Genomic DNA, 17,777 nt, shown 5'->3' with positions numbered 1-17,777 from the left:
AGTCACCACCTCACCGCCATCACTCCCACACTCACGACCCTCTTTTTCTCTCCGCCCATCTTTTCTCACTCTCTCTGCCTCCTTCTTCATTTTTCCTCTTCCTTTCTCTCTTTTTCCTTCCTCCTTTCTTTTTTTCTTTCCTTACCCTCCAATTTCTTCCCCTCTACTGACCACAACCTTCCTAATCACGATCAAATCTGATCGCAATCAGAAGTCACAACCAAGACGGTCGTGGTTAGAATAGTAGCTAAAGTCGCAGCCACCATCCAAAGAAGGGTTTGGGGTTGGGGGGAAAGGGGGAGGAGGAAATAAAGGGGAGGAGGAGAGGAAGAAAAATAAGGGGGTGATGATGGATCGTGTAAAATTTTTAAAAAAATATTCAAAAAAATTGTAAATTATAAAAATATTAAAAAATATCTCTAAAAACAATCCAAAAAATATCTACAGTAAAAGTTTCTCACATACACAGTTACAGTAAAGTTTTTGAAAAACACTCTAAAAAAACAGCTAATTCAAGCAGAGTCCATTCTTCAAAAAAGAATGCATAATGCACTCTTCTGATTAGGTGGTGATTTTGTCCCTATTGACTCCCTGTAGATTCAGTTAGACCTCATTTCTTAGTTAGATTAGAATAGAGTATGATATAAATAAAAAGTGATGATTGAAAAAAAAAAAAAAGGACTAATGACCATTATGTCATTTCACCGCGGGCTTGTTTGTTTTCGGTTGTTCTGCAGTCGGGACGACTATTGAAAACTACACTTCTGCTGCAGTGCGCTTTTGACCCCGCCCTGCTTCACGAAATTTTATTAGTCCTTTGCTTTGGATCCATCACCATTTGGAAGTCATGCCTACACTACAATCATTGCTGGTTCACTATCGCTTTAGGCACATCATTGATCATTCTCCTGTTGCAGCTCTAGAGTGACTTGACAGATTTAGAATCTTCTTGGTCGTAAGAGAAAGTTCATGATTCAAATCGTGTGTTTAATAGAGTAAGGTGTCAAAAGAATGTGAAAAAGGAGCAAAGGCAAAAAAATAAATAATAATAAAGAATTGGCCGGGGAAACACACTCTAACAAAACAAAATATAAAGGACGCTCGCTTCATTTATATACTTAAATTAAATTGCCCGAAGATATCATACTACAATGTAATGTAACTTCCAGCGTGCTAGTAAGTGCAAATCAAGTTTTAGTCAGTCATTTTACATTTTGCATTACCATAAGGTTGAATTTAGATGCTGACAGTTACAAGATGAGCTTCTTTACAACACTACTTCATCACAACGCCTCTCACATTGCCTACCAGATTGACAAAAGTAGCAACACTCTTTCACTCTCTTCTCCCATCGTTCCCTTGCTTCACCTACACACTCCCCTGGAGCCTTTCCCTCCTCAGTCTCTCCAGCTCCTTCACCATCTGCCAATGATCCAATGACAGACACGTGTCACCAAAGCTCACCGAAACCAATCGCCCCATAGTAAGCAATCTGCAAAAAAATGGTCTCACATCATCAACCCTACTATGAGAAGGATACAAGGGAAATATGGGCAAGTTCATAGTCCGCAACCAACCTGCTGAGTTCTTGGCTTCCTAAGCTTCTATCAGCTTGCCTTGCAGCAACCAAGTCATCTTCTACCACCTGCAATTATGTTTGATCAGTGTTAGCAACGAGTCAGCTGTAGATGCTGCACAATATACACAAGTGTGTCTCCATGTATGTCGATATTGGACTGGGACAGGAATATCATATGGGGAAATTGTGAGTCCCTCACTGGAACATTGCAAACAGTTGCACTAACAAATTAAACCCAACTTCACTGAATAAATAAAGAAATTTCAAACACTGTTAGCAGTTTCGCAGACATGCAGGTTTATTTTTATTTTGTAGGCACCAACCACGACTGCAAATGAGGAAATCATTATTGACTGCCACTGGGGACTTTTTCGACTATAAAGATTACACACATATATGACTAAACAGAAAAGAAAATACCAAATCAAGAAAAATTTTGGAAATCCACGTCACTTTCTTGGAGGACTTGAAAACGAAGATCAAAATTAACTTAACCCTTACCTTCTGCATCTCCTGCTCAATGGAATGTGGCAATGATCTCATAGTAGCTAAGTACCATCTCCAAGCTTTCAGTAGTTCTGGGTCCACATCACCATAACAGTCTACCGAGGATGGACGCAAAGGCAACACCAAATCAGCGGGTAAGATATTAGATTTTCCCTCAGAAAGAATTAACATTTGGATGTCTGCAGCCATGTCCATTTTATAGTATGTAAAATCATACTCCACCTGGAAAAGGGAGTGAAGATGTTAGCTAAGCTAATATATCGATCTAAACCAGCATTATCTGAAATCAAGAAAAAAAATTGTAAATCAACTCCTCTAGGCACACGTAACCAGAAAAGATATCTACATCTGTCAGAGAAACTTAATGCAACAGCGGACTGAAAAAAATAATACACAACCATAACATTATGAGTCCAAGTATCAGTGTACCTTTTGCAACTCCGTCAAGCTCTTCAGCACTCTTGCATTATCAACTCCAGTCGAGTTAAGGGTCCCTGTTTGTAACCGAGTCTCGTCGATAGTTAAATGAGTGCCCTCAGCTAGTTGTAAAGCTCCAGAAACCAATCTATGACACCGAGAACATTGAACCACAAAATTACACTGAAGCTCAAGAGTTATTGAAGTGCACTTCAAAGAGAAGTATTCTGCAGGCCAACAGTATAACATCAGAATACCTGTTTATCTGGTAATCCTTTCTTGGGGCAAGAGAAACAGAATTAAGGTAATCAATGGTGAGAGGTAGAGAATGCGCAAAAGGTACAAGGTTCCTGATCGCGAGGTTTAAACGGTTTCCAAAAATAGATATGCTTTCCTTGTTTAAACAAGTAAGGTTTAGTGAAAGCTTTCCCACAGCAACTGTATCCACCCTAGCATGTACCTGCAATGACATTACTTGGTGGATACATCCACTTATGTCCAAAAATTACATGACAAGGAAAGAGGATGACAAATATGATATTCTCACAAATAAAAGGACTAGGAAACTTGGTCTCTTATGAAACGTACCCTGGATAAAAGGTGTAATAACATAAACTGAGCTGCTAGCCCGTCATTTCCAAGAACAGCTGTGAGATGCCCCAACAGTGTTTCTCTTATCCCTTTCACCAGGAATGGTTTGGGCTGTGTTACAAGAATTCAGTTACAGAATTAAATAACCAAATGACAGAAGAAGCATCTTTATTTCTTGCTTCCCCTTTTGTTAGATTGAGTGGAAGGATAAAAGATGGAAAAGAGGGGAGATAGCATTGCAACTAATTTGCAGGTTCTTTTTTACTCTCGTACAACAACCACAAGCTCACTCATCTCACCTCCAACATTGTGGGACTTGAAAGAAAGTCATGAACTGCTAGTTTCCTGTGTACTAGACAATGGATACGAGGCACCTACAAAAGGAAGTAATCAGCAAAATCAGTCATTTTTTGTATGAAAAAATCATTTTATTTTAGTAATTGGTTTTGCAGTACAGTATCAAATGAACATATGCTGGTTAAGACAAATTGTGACTAGTTTTCTTTAAGGTCAGCAAGCTGCAACAGGATTTCAACTTTTGGGATTCACAGATTCTAGTGCATGACTACCAGTTTGTTCTCACTTCCATTTATGTAAAGAAAATTTTTAAAAAAATGGTTAGCTTTAAGACAATCTATGATGGAACTTTTCCTTCTAATTGCTGTCTATGGCAATTCAAAAGCATGGCTGTTAGCTATAATCATCTTATTCATAAGCAGGAGGATTAACAGCTTGTTGCAAATCATTATCAGAAAAAAAGCTTGTTGCAAATCATCATCAGAAAAAAAAAAAAGAGAGACATTGCAGGTTTTCATTCATGATTGATATGCTACAGTCCCCGTGAAATTAACCATCGACCATTGAAATGAAATGTTGCGTGAGCCTATTTGGTGGCACAAGCAGCACATAGAGAATTTTGAAAAGCATACAATAAAAAAGGTTGGTAATAATAGTGATCCTTACTTTTTCCTTATCGTTGCACAAGTCATCTTAACACTATTATTTGTTTCGTTACTTGATGAGAAAGGTAGACAGGGCAAACAAGAAGCGAGAAACATTTGGTAGTTTAGAATCAATTAAGACCTTGCTAGGGGGCAGATGAGTCAATTCTTCTTCATATAAACTGTTATTCAGTTCAGTAACCTCATCGGCATCTGTTTTAAGCTCTGTATCAAAAGTAAGGACACCAATAAACTCGAATACATCATTCAGCTTCAAATCCGACTCAGGAGAATCATACATCTGCAAATTCAAGATGATAGAGAAACTAATTTTAATTCGAATTTAAAAAGAGCAGAACATGTAGCTGCTACCACTACATGCAAGTTCTAACAATTAATAGCAATGAATTCACCTTCAGTAGACAGGGAAATGAATTTCCGTCAAAATCAGGCACCAACCCAGTATTAGAACTGGTTTCTCCAATTTTATTCGCCTGGAGATTAGAAGACTGTGAAGGAACACTTTCCTCTCTCTAACAAAGACAAATTAAACCAAAATAAACTTAAAGTCAGTTCAAACAGCTTAGTTACCTCAAATACAAAAAGGAAAACCAAATTGGTCAACTCAGCCCATTTTCAATTATAAGCATTGAAATTTTCAATTATATGAAATATCAACTGATTTCAAAGTTTGGCTCCTATCATCCCCTTCAAAGATTTCATATTGGAAATACACGTAGAATGACTGAACTGTAGAATTGGGAGGATGATTGGGGATAGACAGGAGATAGAAGAAGATTGTTGAGGAAAGAAGGTAAAGTACAGATTTTAACTAACCTTCCTTTTTGCAGATGGAGAATCCTGAAACTCGTGATCCGGATCCTGGAATCACACAAAGTAAAATACATGTAACAAAACTCTTAATCCTGGTTGAAAACAATGACTGATAAGATTCAATTACAATCCAACAAAGTGAAGGCAATGAAAAAATCTCTTATTGGAATTATCCAATAATTCAGTATAACTCAGGTCAAATAAGATAACAACTTTTCCTAAGCATAATCATGTTTCCTGTATGATTCATGCATCAAATAACTAAGGCGCTCATATCAAACTTCCAATGAAGTGTTATCTCCAAGTTGATAGCGTATGTACAAAACTAAGAAGGACCAGGTAGTTTAAAGAAACCTGCATGTCCACGTCATTTTCCCTCTGGCGCTTCTCTCTTGCTGGGGATGTAGAGTTTGCAAATGGAGCCACTGCAGCTTGGCAGAACGACTCGGTCCATGAGTTCTGTCCTGGAACCTAAAATGAGAAGGACACTAAACTTACTTATCTAACTCCACGGAACATTCTACCTAAATACTGACACTCAAACATGTTGTGACATTTGATGCAAAACCATAAAAGCACACGTAAAAGGAACAGAACTTACAGGCACACAATAAAGTAAACGGCGTTCCCATACTCGCATATCAGATGATGATCCAATGGGGAATTGGGAATGATCTGCGAACTTATTTGTTCTCCAGACACTCCCATCCTTAATAAAAGAAAAAGTTTAAACATCAAAGACATTAAGAGATGAGAACGTTCTATCTATTACATAGAGACATGTCAAATAGATAAGTAACAAGTAGTACCTTGTAAGCACCGACATAAAATTCATTTCCTAACATGTCTTGAATCATGCCCCGGAACTTAACCAGAGTGTTAGGCTGAAGCGATCTGATGGTGGAATCATTTAACGTTGGCACCTAAAAATTCAATATCCCAGTGAACACAAATTGGCTACAGTCGTACTAAATCAATTTTTTTGACCACCAAAGTAAAATCCGACATAAGTGGAAAGTACTCGTACACCATGAACTCCCATCTTAGTACCACTTTCTAGTTAAGACCATGAATTAGAAAGGTAAGGGTGAATTGGGAGGGCTATAAATGAAGAATGCTGACCTTCGCAATTTAACTTGCCAAACTAGAAACACAAGAAGAAATTCCCAATCACAAATTAAACTGTTCCTTACAGGTTTCCGCCCTAGAAGCTTTTAGTAGATTGAAGCAATTAAACGAACCAAACGAGACACGTACAGTAAACCCTAGGGTATTAGGAGAATTATCAAATACTGCAACAAATTAATCAACACATAAAAGAGAGGACCTGCGAGAGGCCGTCATTTTCGTATAGGAAATCGCGAAAGAGGTCGGTGGCGCCCCAGTCTTTGCCATCGAAGGTGGCCGGATCGATGCCTGAGGCCACAGCCTTCTCGAACGTCAATCGGACGGCTCCAAGTGGGTTTGCGAGGCAATCGTACGGCAACCCAACCATTTTTTTTTCCTTTGTTTTTTGCTAGCTTTCTGATATAATAAGAAGTTGTAGGTTTTTACCTTCCCTCTTTCAAGCCTCAAAATCCCACGCTCTCCAAGAGCAGTGCCGGCTTCCCGCGCTAAACTGTTGCGTATCGGTATCTTTTCCCGCCAAGTCTTGGGGGAGTCTTCCCGCCAATTCGGCCTAGAAAGCCCATCACTTAACACAATGCTAAACATTGCATTGTTCGATGAATGGGCCCTAATTTCTTGCGCATGTTTAGTGTATAGACTTGGAGTTTTACAATGTTGCAATCCTCTTCAAAGGAAGTGAAAGAGTTTCACTTTAACTAATAGGAAAAAAAACTATTTGTTCTAAAAGTTTAAGTAATTGAATAATATTTTCTTGCTAAATATGTAATACTGAAAAGGATATTGTATTGTTGTAAATTTCTTTGATTATTTTAGGCTTTATTAATTAGTTTGACGTTGTCAAATTGAATTTTCATCACTTTAGTTTTTTTTTTTTTTTTGGTTGCATAAGCATTGTGTTTCTTAATGAACTTCGTTGCTTAGAAATATCATTGGTGCCTTTTACAATGATCTTATTTTATGTCTCACAACATTAATTTTTTTTATTTTTTTTTCTAAACGAAAACTCCAAACCATAAAAGGGATAAGGAAAACGGCTAGAAAATCAAATCAAAGATTTCACGATCACCTGACTGATGTTCCTATCAGCTCAGTTGGATCCTTGGACGACCTTCAATCTTTCTATGCATTGATTTTGATACCAAAATTTACACGAATACACTTTACTATGTATCAAACCTTTCTGGTGTAGGGTTAGTGTCTACCTTTTTTTTTTTTTTTTTTCCCAAAACCACCTAGAGGGGTCAACATGCTCAACATTTAGGATGACCTATATATCTAACGAAAATTCCAATTGGCTCCGCTCATCGTTGGTGTTCTTCGAGTAAGATGCAAATTTTTTCCGTTGTGTTAGTCTTGTATCATAACCTTCGTATCATTGCATGAACATGCCACAATTCAAAAATTTTAGACTGAGTGAAGAATCTAAAATTATTAGAGTAAGTTCGGACTCCATAGATACTCCACACAAAAATGAAACTTACATAATGCTTAAGAAGTTCATCCAGCCTCAACCCATGCAGAGCCCACCAAAATTAGAAGGGAAAAAACAAATGTTTAGGAGCTGACTTCACTCAAACATGCCTGAACTGCGATTTCATCAATATAGGAAGCGTACAACTATTGTGTCCATATGGAAATAGGATAATCAAAACCTAAGCCCAGGAGGAGGGGGCAATCTTGGGGGTTATGTGCCTCTTCCAGAAATCAGCTGGAGAAGAGCCTTGTGAAAAAATTTCCGGACTTGGACTTCTCAAGACATTCTACATGAACGTATCTCCCGAATTTATCCACTTGCCTTGGTTCGCCCCTGGTATCTTTCTTGCAAACTTTGCATGTTTTGTCAACCCATCCTTCTTCAACGTATTGTCCATCCACTGTTTTTTTTTTTATATAATCATTAATAGAAGATGATAAACTGAAAGCTTCAAATAGTGGGGAAAACAGATGATCTTGGAATCAAGAAATGCGTATTTCAAAGTGTTCATAATTACCGTCAATATAGGATTTGAAGAAATCTTTGTATGTTCCACCGATTTTCCTTCTAAGAGCCCCATACTACAAAGAGGTCATTTATAAGTGTTAGCAACCACTAAGCAAAATATTAGCATCACAAATCATGAAGTGCAGGATAAATAAGTTTCTTCATATTTCATAATTACATTCCACGGCAGCAGCATGAATAGAACTTGGGAGGTTGGTTAATCAGCAAGCTGAAATTAAATTAAGGAAGAGCCGTAGAACTTGATGACTAGTATACTCAGAATTCACCTGTTCCTTACTCATGCGTCCACCTGAGCGCGTAGATTCCCTAGCTTCTTCCAAGAGCTCGGCATCCTTAGCTGATCGGACCTGAGAAAAGTCCAGAGCTTCTGTCACACTTGAAAACAGAGACTGCTTCTTCTCTGTGTTGCCCGCTTCTTCTTCGGTGCTAGCGCTCTCATTCTTGACGGAAACAGCAATGAAGTTGCAGCTTCTGCTAGAATGGTATCTGAAGACTTTTGGCGCAACCGCTGCATTACCCAGGAACCCATTCTGAGAGGGTGACAGGGGAAGTGCTTTTAGCCCCATATTTTTCCTTCAGTTCGAGCCTCAAAGGCTCAAAGTCCTTTCAGTCTTTCTTTATTACGACCCAAAATAGTCCTTACTATTAAAATTCAAATCAGTTTAAGTTCTCCTGCTAGAACTACTACTAGCTGTTTAGACGCTGCAATCCTTAAAGAGAAGTTTAAAGGACTTAAAAGTGGGACTGGCTGGGGGAGGGAAGGGACGAATGTGTGATCGTGGATGTACTGCAGCGTGATTTTGCTTTGTCTTTTGGTGGAGTTTTGGGTGATTTAGGAGTAGCCTACCGTCTAAAGATTGCATATTTGCCACTCGGGGGAGCTCGTGGTGGTCATGGGAGGACGACGTGGCCTTTTAGGCTTCATTTGACCTCTTCACTGGAACGGAAAAGTCCTCAGCCTGTCGATTGTTACTGTCAACCGCCAGCATCAAGCATGCTGACGTAGTCTAACATGCAAGAAATATGTATACTCTCTGGCGTCTAGATTTGCAACTTCCGCTTCCTCGTAACAAATTACAAGAGAGAAAGATAATAAAAAATAAATAAAAAAAGTAAGGGATTTCTTTAAAGTAGGAGTTCATCGAGTCGAGTCGAGTTTCGGTTTAATTGAGTTTAGTTTCAACATAATTTATAAAACTTAAATTCGAGTTCGAGTTCAATGAATTCAAAATGTCAAACTCGAGCTCGAGTTTAAAAAAATAAAAAATAATTATTTTATTTTTTAAAAAAATAATTTTTCTTAATAAATAATAAAATATTAGAGATATATATAATTTTTTTATTAAAATAAAAAATTATATATATAATCGAATGCGAGTCGACTCGCGAACTAACGAGTTTAGTATTTTTAAACTCGAGTTCAAGCTCAATATTAATCGAACTTGACTCGAATTTGGATTCGAACCGATTCGTTTGCACCCTACGTTTTTTTCTTTCTTGATTTTTTTGTTACCATGCATGTTGGAACGTCTTCGGTAGTTGGTAGTACACAATTTCAGATAGAAGTTGAACATTTTAAAAATGTTTTTTGTTGCATTTTTCTGATTAGAGGAAAGGCCACGGTTTCAGAGAATATACCAATCGTACAAATTTCTTTCGTAGCCATGCACAACGAGTTACCGAGAAAAATAAGTGACCCGCAAGGAACCCCTCCTTTTTTTTCCCCATTTTCTGTGTCCCCTTTCATCTCCGTTTTCACATTCGCGAACTTGCAAGTAGATTTTTGCTTTTTGGGGAGACAGTTTTCCCAAAACAATTTTCCTATCTGATCCCATGTTCTGTACGATGACCTACCTTCTACACCTGCTTTAGACAAGGTTTGTAACAGCAGACTACAATACAAGCCACACCTACAAGCAACAGCAGGACTTCATCTTCCACAAAAGTGCTCACACTACGTAAACCATGCCAACCTCTAGGAGCGAGGCCGGAGGCACCTTTAACGCCACATCTGGTCCCCTGCAATTCCTCCTCAAGAAATTATAACCAATATTAATTGCCAACCTCTTAAGAAGAGACGATCCTTGTTTTGCTCTCACATGTGAGTGACCAAGGATGAAAGCAGTCCCAGCTTGTTGAGCTCCATACAAATCTTCAAGCTCTTCACGGAGTTGGATGTCCATTTCAGGCCGTGAATCAGCTTCAGACTCGTAGCCAACAGCAAATCTAACTCTTCTTTCAACGACACCGACTGGTTCCATTTCTATTGCATCCGTCACACTGTCTATTGTTGGGAAGCCAACAGATACGCTTGCTGGTTGCAGGTCTTCCTCAATCTCAAAAGCTGGTGTGCCAGCGAAGCCCACCGTTCCTATCACTGCCAATTTGTAATCACCCGATGATGCACCAGATCGAGAGCCATCTTCCTCATTACACGTATCAATTATGCCACGTGCTTTAAACCAGTCAAAGCGGATGAAATCAGCCAGCTTACTGACCAGTTCGGATTCAAAAGAGTCGACATCCTGGTGAACATCACGGTAACCATATCGGACTATGCACCTATAGGATCGGTGAGCCGGGGGACCCACGCGACCCACAAGATATCGTTCAGCTGGGGGTACAAAGGGGACAGGCACTGATTTTACGCATACAAAAACAAGAACGCGGTGGAAAGCAGGAAGGTTTGTGACAAAACGTGAAAAATTGGCAGGTATGCCTGATGTTAGGTCAGTGAAAACAAGACCAATGCCAGGGACTCGAGCAATGCCCAAACTTGGGCCCAAGGCTAATAACCATTCTAGTGAGACCTTGTTGTGGAGGTCATATTCATATTTCTTGACAGTGGCATAGTGCCAAACAAACATGACACTGACTAGGAAGAGTGCAAGGAGGATTGGAAGCCAGGCACCTTCAAGAAACTTAATGAGGGAGGCAGAGAAGTAGAGCAGTTCAATGGAACCAAAGAAAAGGAGGAAGCAAAGGGCTACAATTGGAGGTTTATGCCAACAGAGTATGATGACCAATGATGTGAGGCATGTTGTCACCAGCATTACAGCCATCACTGCTAATCCTGCAACAGTCAAAAAATAAACAACAAAATGTTAAATGCTTCCAACCAAAGCTCATGATTTAATATCATTTGCAATTTCCAATTGAGATTTGTTCTCTTTAGAGAAGAAAAGGAGAATTTCCTAAACAACCTTCAGCTGATCAGGTCAGTGTTTGTCAGTTCAGGCAAATGCTGATAATTAGCTAGTTGGTATTGTTGAATTTGAATACTAAATAGTTAGAAGCTTGCCTTTGTAGGAGCAATCTACATCTTTAACCAACTTAAATACAAATGTTCCTTAGCATTTTCTGTATCTAACAGTTGATACAGAAGGGAAGCAGCCTTGCAGTCTGCAGGCAACAATAAACTGACAGCTTGATAGTATATATAATCAGCCATTGTGAGCGGACTTACCGGACGCATTTCCCATGTGTTTTACATCTCTGAATCCAATTGCAACAGCAATACAGAAGACCATGAGTGTCCAATTGATCTCAGGGATGTAAATTTGGCCATGTATCTTATCAGAAGTATGAACGACCTTAACTCTTGGAAAGCAACCAAGCGACTGACTCTGGTTGATTATAGAGAATGTTCCACTGATGATTGCCTGGCTTCCAACCACTGAAGCAAGGATGGCAATAACAAGGACTGGCCACCTTACATGTTCTGTATCGAGAAAATAAAAAACAGAATGTTATTCATGTACATTGCACACGGTTCTGGTGGCCTGAACTGCCACACCCAAGGTAATGTTCAAGCCTTTCTGAATGAAATGAAATTTTAGTGCTACCATTTCCTTTGCAGACTGAAGAATTTACCCTATGCATTATACTTGTCATTGGTTTGAGTAAAAAAGAAAAGAAATAAAACAACTGTTTCTTGACAAAACAAAAGAACTGTTTGCTGTCCAGTAACAGGAAAAGAAAAAGAGACATATTTGGATATTGTTTGTCCTATATGATGATGGTGATTCAACAAGTTTTGTTGGGTTTCTTGAAAACAACAGGCAAGAAGTAAGCTTATCCCATGTATGTCAATCACTTGAAACAATGATAATGAACTATTAACTATTAAATGACCCACAGTAAAGAAATTCCATATGATAGTTGACGTGCCTAGATCTCTCTCACACGTGTATTCATGGTATTCTTCTCTCAGAAATTCTTCCTCTTTGTACATAGACCCTGCAAAATGCTAACATTTTTATAAGAGATGGTAATACCTGGAACTGACACATAAAATCCAATCTGGTAGTTGGTATCATGATGCTTTGACAAGAAAGCTGCTTGACCCATGTAAGCCAAAATTAGAGCTGGATATACCATAAAGGTGAAAGCAATCTGCAGAAGAAGAAGGTTTTATAACTATTCCAGAATGTAAGCGAGAATTGGCTCCAGTTAGAGCTGTGACAGACTGGACTAAGGAATATTAAACAAACAATTGTACCTGAATTGCAGTATAAGAAAAATGACCAAGGTCAGCGAACATTGCTTCTGAGCCTGAAAATGCCACAGTAAAGAAGATCAGAAGCACTAGATCTTACTGATAATCTCCAAAATATCAAGTAGTAGAATTAGAGTCAGTCATTCATTGGTTAAGGTCTCAGAAAAAGTATCATACCCTCTCGGATGTCATTTAACTTCAAAAGCACCAAGTTTATTAAGGTATGTACATTTCTTGTAACATGAAAATTTTAACTTAGGCTTTACCTGTTATGCACAAAAGGATGCCACCCAAAGACATCCAACCTCTTTTTCTTGTCTTCTTCAAGAACTTGAACATGTAATATGGAGAAAGAGCTTTGTAGACATGTGGATTCCAGCGAAAGATGTTATATAAACCGAGAGCGCTAATGCATAGTAACCAAGTGAGAACCACTGGTGCAAAACAGAATCCTATGCGATGTGTGCCATAGTGTTGTAGTGCAAACAGGCACACCAGTATGAAGCAAGTGATTGGAATCACAGCATCTGCAAGCCAAAATTTGACACAGATATACAATATGAAAGAATGAACTCACAACCAGCAACTTGTTTCAAGCAGTCAAACACAAAATAAGATTTCTTTTGTGGCTTGGATTAGTTCTTGCAACCCTAGGGGCAAGGAAAATGTTTTCAGATTGTGAAGAATTTGAGTTCATCCAAAAAATTAGCCAAGGAACTCGTACTCTCAGATTTGTCATTAAGAACTTTTCTCCTATGTTAGTCACATCTATTGAGATCTCATAGATCGAAAATATATTTCCACTTTTGACTCACTAATTTATGTAATCATGTTGGGGAAATTTGTTTCCAAGATGGGATTTACATGAATTCTTGAACTTTAAAAAGAAAATGTGTCCTACAAGGCAGGTTTCAACAGATTTCCTTGGAGTGTCATACCTAATGTGCATTGCTACAACAAACAACAGGTACTGATGACTTTTGATATCAAAATTGCTCTCAAGTTTCTCGAGTATAAAAGAGTATTTCAAACAGTAATATAGAACAAATGCTTTCATTGTCAAATCCTATTCTAACAGTGATATTGGTGAAAAGAAAAAAAAAATCATAATTAGCCCCAGTCCCAATTGGTTAACAGTATAATCAAGGACAGGAAACCATCCAAACCACTTTAGGAGTTAGCTGGATATGTTCTCCCAGTATTCCATCTAAATGGCATGATCAAACTGGTTATCCTATCCAGAACAACTCCATGTGATACAGGCCAAACATCCCAGGACTCTTTAAACAAAACACGTGGAGTTTCCAAATAGAAGAACTAAGCAAAAGAGGGAGAGAGATTCTGTTCTATGTTTTTACCTGCAAATTAAGCATTTAAAAACTCAGGCAGGCTAAATTGATTCAATTTTAGAATTTTCACTTTGTCTGAGACAACACAACTTCACAGAGGATCCCTAACTCATTTTCCAGTTATATATACACTTTGTAACAAAGAGAAAGCAAACAAAAACATTTATATCATCATCCTACCCCTAGAAGCAGCTGCCTAACTAGCTGTCCTGAAAAGAGTAAAACCTTAAAAAATACTGACATAAGGAAAGGCCTCAAAATGCATCATGTGATTATGTGTTTTAATTCTCGAGGAAAATTGCCAGTCAAACTGAATTATGAGAAAGCCGTAAAGACACAGCATCAATTAGAAGGAGGGGGGGAGGAGAAGGCAATCATCGTGCCACCTGTTACTACTTTCTACTTGAGATGACTATAATTTATCACTTTAATCAACCAGAAAGCAGGCAAAGTTTCTAACTTGTAGAAAAGATTGGAATCTGAACAAATAATAAATTAATATATTCCTCTTTTTCAGTCCACAACCATACATTACCATACTAGTCTACCTATCAGTTACAATTAAGTCTGCAGCCATTGGAATACCTATATTAGGAAGGAAGCTTCTAAGTAACATAAGAAAAAGCTTACATTGGTGTCGATCTTTTGACATGGATAGCTCAAGGCCAGAAACTGCAGAGAAAACTACAAAAAACAAACAGTTAGCATCAGTGTTTGAATCACTGCTGCTCCATGAAGGATATGTAGCATGAAGAATGTTTACCAGATATAGCTGGAGTGAGTAGCCCATCTCCAATGACCATACAAGTGCCTAGGAGTACCAAAATCAATAAAGCTGTGTGCAAGGATTTGTGCTTCTCAAGCAAAAGTTTCACTCTGGAGCTATTCTTTGCCTGAGGTGAGTGTTCAAGTTTATATGTAGAAAGAGCTTCATCAGCAACTTGGCGGTTGGGGAGAAGGCTTACTTTGGCATGCCTGCAAATTAGTGAATAGAGAGCAATAGTACCACCTGCAACATCATGACAAAACTTCAATTGAATCACTCACTAGCATGCCTGTTAACTGCTCTTTTTCAGCACTGGGAACATACCCTCTCCATTGTCATCAGCTCGCAGAACTACGAACACATACTTGAACAGAGGAACGAGAGTTAAAGTCCAAAACACAAAAGAAAGAACGCCAAGAATTTCTTCATTTGTCTCTGAATGTTGAATATCTTCAGCAAATGAGCTCTTGTACACGTAGAGAGGGGAAATGCTCAGGTCCCCATATACTACACCAAGACTTTGATAGGCTAATAGCAACGTATTTTTCCAAGAGGTCTTCTGATATCCAAATATGCAAGAAAGTGATAGAAAATGCACAGTTAGAGATGACAACAACATTCCGATAGATCTTAAACTTGCTACCAGAAACTTCGGATTCAGCAAGGACCAACCTTTGAGGTGCTCCAACACCTTCCACAATCAAGATCCATGGAGCTTATATGTCAGTGGTCTATACGGTTGCTGATGATTGACAAAGATGGATGCAGATGCTCACTATAAGAACATCATATATGATGGTATTAGAATCCCTAAATGAAAACGACACTTGTTATATTCAACTTCCCAACTGCAAATAGATAAGATACAAAACAAGAAACATTTGCCCACGCTTCAAAAATCCCCTGCGCGTGCATACATATAGACACACTTTTGCAGAATCCACAAAAAAGACCTACACGAAACCCCGCAGCAAACTGAACCTCTCATCAACTTTTCCTTCAACAAGCTAAATAAAACTAACAGCAAACAATTAAGTAATACCCATACAAGTCATAATATTGAAAGAATGCTGATTCTGAAGGGGGGAACACACCTTCACTTTACAAGCATTCTTTTTACTTCACTTCTCTGGGAAAAAAAAGTAAAGGAAAGTGGCAGATAACTTCCTCGCCTATAGCACCTTGATTAAGGAAGCAAGCCAGTCAGAAAACACTAGACGCAAGAGAGAGAGAATGGCATGAAAATTGGAAACTACAGTATCATTAACGGTTCATCCAGATTAGGACATTGAACAACTGATGCAAAAATTGAAATCACTCTAAACCAAGAGAGATTGCATAATGTTGACAAGGACCGGGCACTAATCACATAAGGTGAAGACAGTTACATTACCAAATCAACCACACCAACTTGAGCTCAGCAAACCAAAAAAAGAAAAAAAGGGGGTAATAGTGGTAACACAATCATGCCAAGTTGAGCCCCACGGGAATGAAGGCGATCTTCAGGACCATAAAACGCACATACTTTGCATCCTCACCCCCCTACCCCATTCCCTTCTGTATGTGCCAACACTGTGCACCAAAACAATATAATAATATATTTTATGAACAGTATGTGTGTGTTTGTGTACAAAAACATTAAAGGGTGCCTGATAGCCCAAACACCGACCAACCAACCTGAAGAGGATAAAACCAATTTATCCCAAAAAAAAAAAAGAATGCAAAGAAGCTCCGGAAGCTTGGAAAAATAGCCGCAATGACTAAAGAGCTAGAAGCGGGGGAGAGGAGGGGGGGGGGGGGGGGGGGGGGGGGGGGAGTGATCTTTGTGCTGAATGGAAAATGGGTCCATCTTTACCTACCATACTCAGCTGAACTGAACAGAAAACAACAAAAGATGAAAAAGTGATTGGAAATGTATCCAAAAAAAAAGATTGGAAATAACATCAAGGCAGAGTTTTCAAATCTTCAAAAATAGTTGAGCACGTACCAATATTGGAGGTTAGCTTCAAAATCTGGTGATGGAGAAAGAGCAAAGCCCCATAGAGATTGAAAAGATGTGTCCGAGTAAAAATCTGGCACACTACTTGATTAGTACTAATATCTTCTTTAAAGACAGCACCACGTGATTAGAACATGGACCTCAACCCCAGCCTATCTATGCAAACATTACATGCTTGTAAGTATTTTGCTGTTCACCAACTTTTATTCTAACTCCTTTTTTTTTATTTCTTGCTTGTTTTCATTCTTCACGGCTTCAACGTTTTACCATCCGTCTTTAAAGCAAAGCAAAACTGATGGGAGCTTTTTTCCAGGTTTTCATATTCCCTTTAGCCCACTTTGCCCATAACTGCCACTTTGCATGCTTTTTCTGTTTCTTTAAAAGACTGCCTTTTTCTAGTTTTTTCTTTTAAGCTGTCACTGTTCTTTCAAATTAAATTAGTGGTTACTGCGACCTAATCCATCGGCATCTATAGTGAAAATGACCAGCTTATGGCACCAGATCCCCTGGGATGGCAATTGCTGCTGGTGAATCTCCAAATAATTATGCATCTTTTTCAGTATTCAAGAGAAAACGTGTAAAGGGTCCTTTTCTGCTATATATGTACTAGTCGTAATAAAGTGTTGATGGTTACCTTTCGATATCCATTAAATTGCCAGGGAGGAGAACGGTTACCATGGGGTAGTAGTACTTGCTGTCTTTTTGTGTAGGCCAATGACTTTTTAATTTGTCACCCAGGTTGAGTTTTTTCTTTCTTAATGAAAAGTTTGGCAGATTCTACATCATTTACAGAGATTTTACGTGTTGCCTACCAGCATAATTTTCACATTGATTTAATTTCAGCATGGATCACTTACAAAATTTTTATAAATCGCCCTACTAACATGATTATAACATTACCATAATAACGAAATTCAAACATACATGTTTTTCATGAAAGGGTTATACATCATCAACTCGTGTTAGCACTTAGCAGGTTATATAAGGCAATATCTGTTTAGTGTACTTGTCTATATACTCCGATTCTTTTTTGTTCTCATTTTTGTCGAGCAGGAGAAAAAAAAAAAGTAGTAGAATTACTTATACACATAAGGAATTTTAATTTTTTTTTTGGCCCCTTCTCATTGGGCAATTTCAAAACTCTAACAACGATTTAGCAGTAAAAG

At 38.4% G+C, this 17,777-nt stretch overlaps 3 protein-coding genes across 16 annotated transcripts; all 3 read right to left on the bottom strand.

The window, feature by feature from the left end:
* Positions 1-1,089: 1,089 nt before the first annotated feature.
* LOC140034932 (mini-chromosome maintenance complex-binding protein-like) lies at positions 1,090-6,666 on the bottom strand. Its single transcript, XM_072073741.1, has 14 exons — positions 6,197-6,666; positions 5,679-5,792; positions 5,471-5,578; positions 5,224-5,340; positions 4,873-4,917; positions 4,449-4,568; positions 4,178-4,336; positions 3,394-3,468; positions 3,092-3,205; positions 2,761-2,963; positions 2,516-2,651; positions 2,081-2,308; positions 1,578-1,645; positions 1,090-1,492 (listed from the first exon to the last, which is right to left on the bottom strand). The coding sequence occupies exons 1-14, from the start codon at positions 6,362-6,364 to the stop codon at positions 1,369-1,371; spliced, it is 1,779 nt and encodes a 592-aa protein (XP_071929842.1). The 5' UTR covers positions 6,365-6,666; the 3' UTR covers positions 1,090-1,368.
* Positions 6,667-7,563: 897 nt separating this feature from the next.
* LOC140034933 (uncharacterized) lies at positions 7,564-8,814 on the bottom strand. Its single transcript, XM_072073742.1, has 3 exons — positions 8,266-8,814; positions 7,989-8,052; positions 7,564-7,871 (listed from the first exon to the last, which is right to left on the bottom strand). The coding sequence occupies exons 1-3, from the start codon at positions 8,563-8,565 to the stop codon at positions 7,702-7,704; spliced, it is 534 nt and encodes a 177-aa protein (XP_071929843.1). The 5' UTR covers positions 8,566-8,814; the 3' UTR covers positions 7,564-7,701.
* Positions 8,815-9,675: 861 nt separating this feature from the next.
* On the bottom strand, positions 9,676-16,874 carry LOC113725290 (potassium transporter 2-like). Of its 14 annotated transcripts, none has more exons than XM_072073733.1 (12): positions 16,600-16,873; positions 16,468-16,485; positions 15,707-15,793; positions 15,285-15,387; positions 14,937-15,171; positions 14,610-14,855; positions 14,477-14,530; positions 12,764-13,024; positions 12,501-12,553; positions 12,277-12,394; positions 11,466-11,720; positions 9,676-11,072 (listed from the first exon to the last, which is right to left on the bottom strand). In XM_072073733.1, the coding sequence occupies exons 4-12, from the start codon at positions 15,321-15,323 to the stop codon at positions 9,949-9,951; spliced, it is 2,385 nt and encodes a 794-aa protein (XP_071929834.1). In that variant the 5' UTR covers positions 15,324-15,387; positions 15,707-15,793; positions 16,468-16,485; positions 16,600-16,873; the 3' UTR covers positions 9,676-9,948. The 14 variants fall into 14 exon arrangements, with proteins under 14 accessions (XP_071929834.1, XP_071929833.1, XP_071929837.1 ...); XM_072073732.1 differs by having other exon boundaries at positions 16,472-16,485; XM_072073736.1 differs by lacking the exon at positions 16,468-16,485 and having other exon boundaries at positions 15,285-15,422.
* Positions 16,875-17,777: the final 903 nt, after the last annotated feature.

The sequence above is a fragment of the Coffea arabica genome, chromosome 2c (assembly GCF_036785885.1).
Source record: "Coffea arabica cultivar ET-39 chromosome 2c, Coffea Arabica ET-39 HiFi, whole genome shotgun sequence".
Classification (NCBI taxonomy): Eukaryota; Viridiplantae; Streptophyta; class Magnoliopsida; order Gentianales; family Rubiaceae; genus Coffea; species Coffea arabica.
This window is presented reverse-complemented; position numbering and strand designations above follow the sequence as displayed.

Bases quoted from the DNA above. Each gene is read 5' to 3' on its own strand.
- LOC140034932 (XM_072073741.1), bottom strand. From the start codon at position 6,364: ATGGTTGGGTTGCCGTACGATTGCCTCGCAAACCCACTTGGAGCCGTC. The intron at 3,469-4,177 runs GTCTTAATTGAT...TTCCTTTTGTAG, and splicing joins CTCATCTGCCCCCTAGCAAG to GTGCCTCGTATCCATTGTCT. The intron at 2,309-2,515 runs GTACACTGATAC...TCCCTTTTCCAG, and splicing joins GCTTGACGGAGTTGCAAAAG to GTGGAGTATGATTTTACATA.
- LOC140034933 (XM_072073742.1), bottom strand. From the start codon at position 8,565: ATGGGGCTAAAAGCACTTCCCCTGTCACCCTCTCAGAATGGGTTCCTG. The intron at 8,053-8,265 runs GTGAATTCTGAG...ACCTCTTTGTAG, and splicing joins GACGCATGAGTAAGGAACAG to TATGGGGCTCTTAGAAGGAA. The intron at 7,872-7,988 runs GTAATTATGAAC...AAAAAAAAACAG, and splicing joins CTTCAAATCCTATATTGACG to TGGATGGACAATACGTTGAA.
- LOC113725290 (XM_072073737.1), bottom strand. From the start codon at position 15,323: ATGGATCTTGATTGTGGAAGGTGTTGGAGCACCTCAAAG. The intron at 14,856-14,936 runs GTATGTTCCCAG...ATGATGTTGCAG, and splicing joins AGCTGATGACAATGGAGAGG to GTGGTACTATTGCTCTCTAT. The intron at 11,721-12,276 runs GTATTACCATCT...TTCTCGATACAG, and splicing joins ATTTTATGTGTCAGTTCCAG to AACATGTAAGGTGGCCAGTC.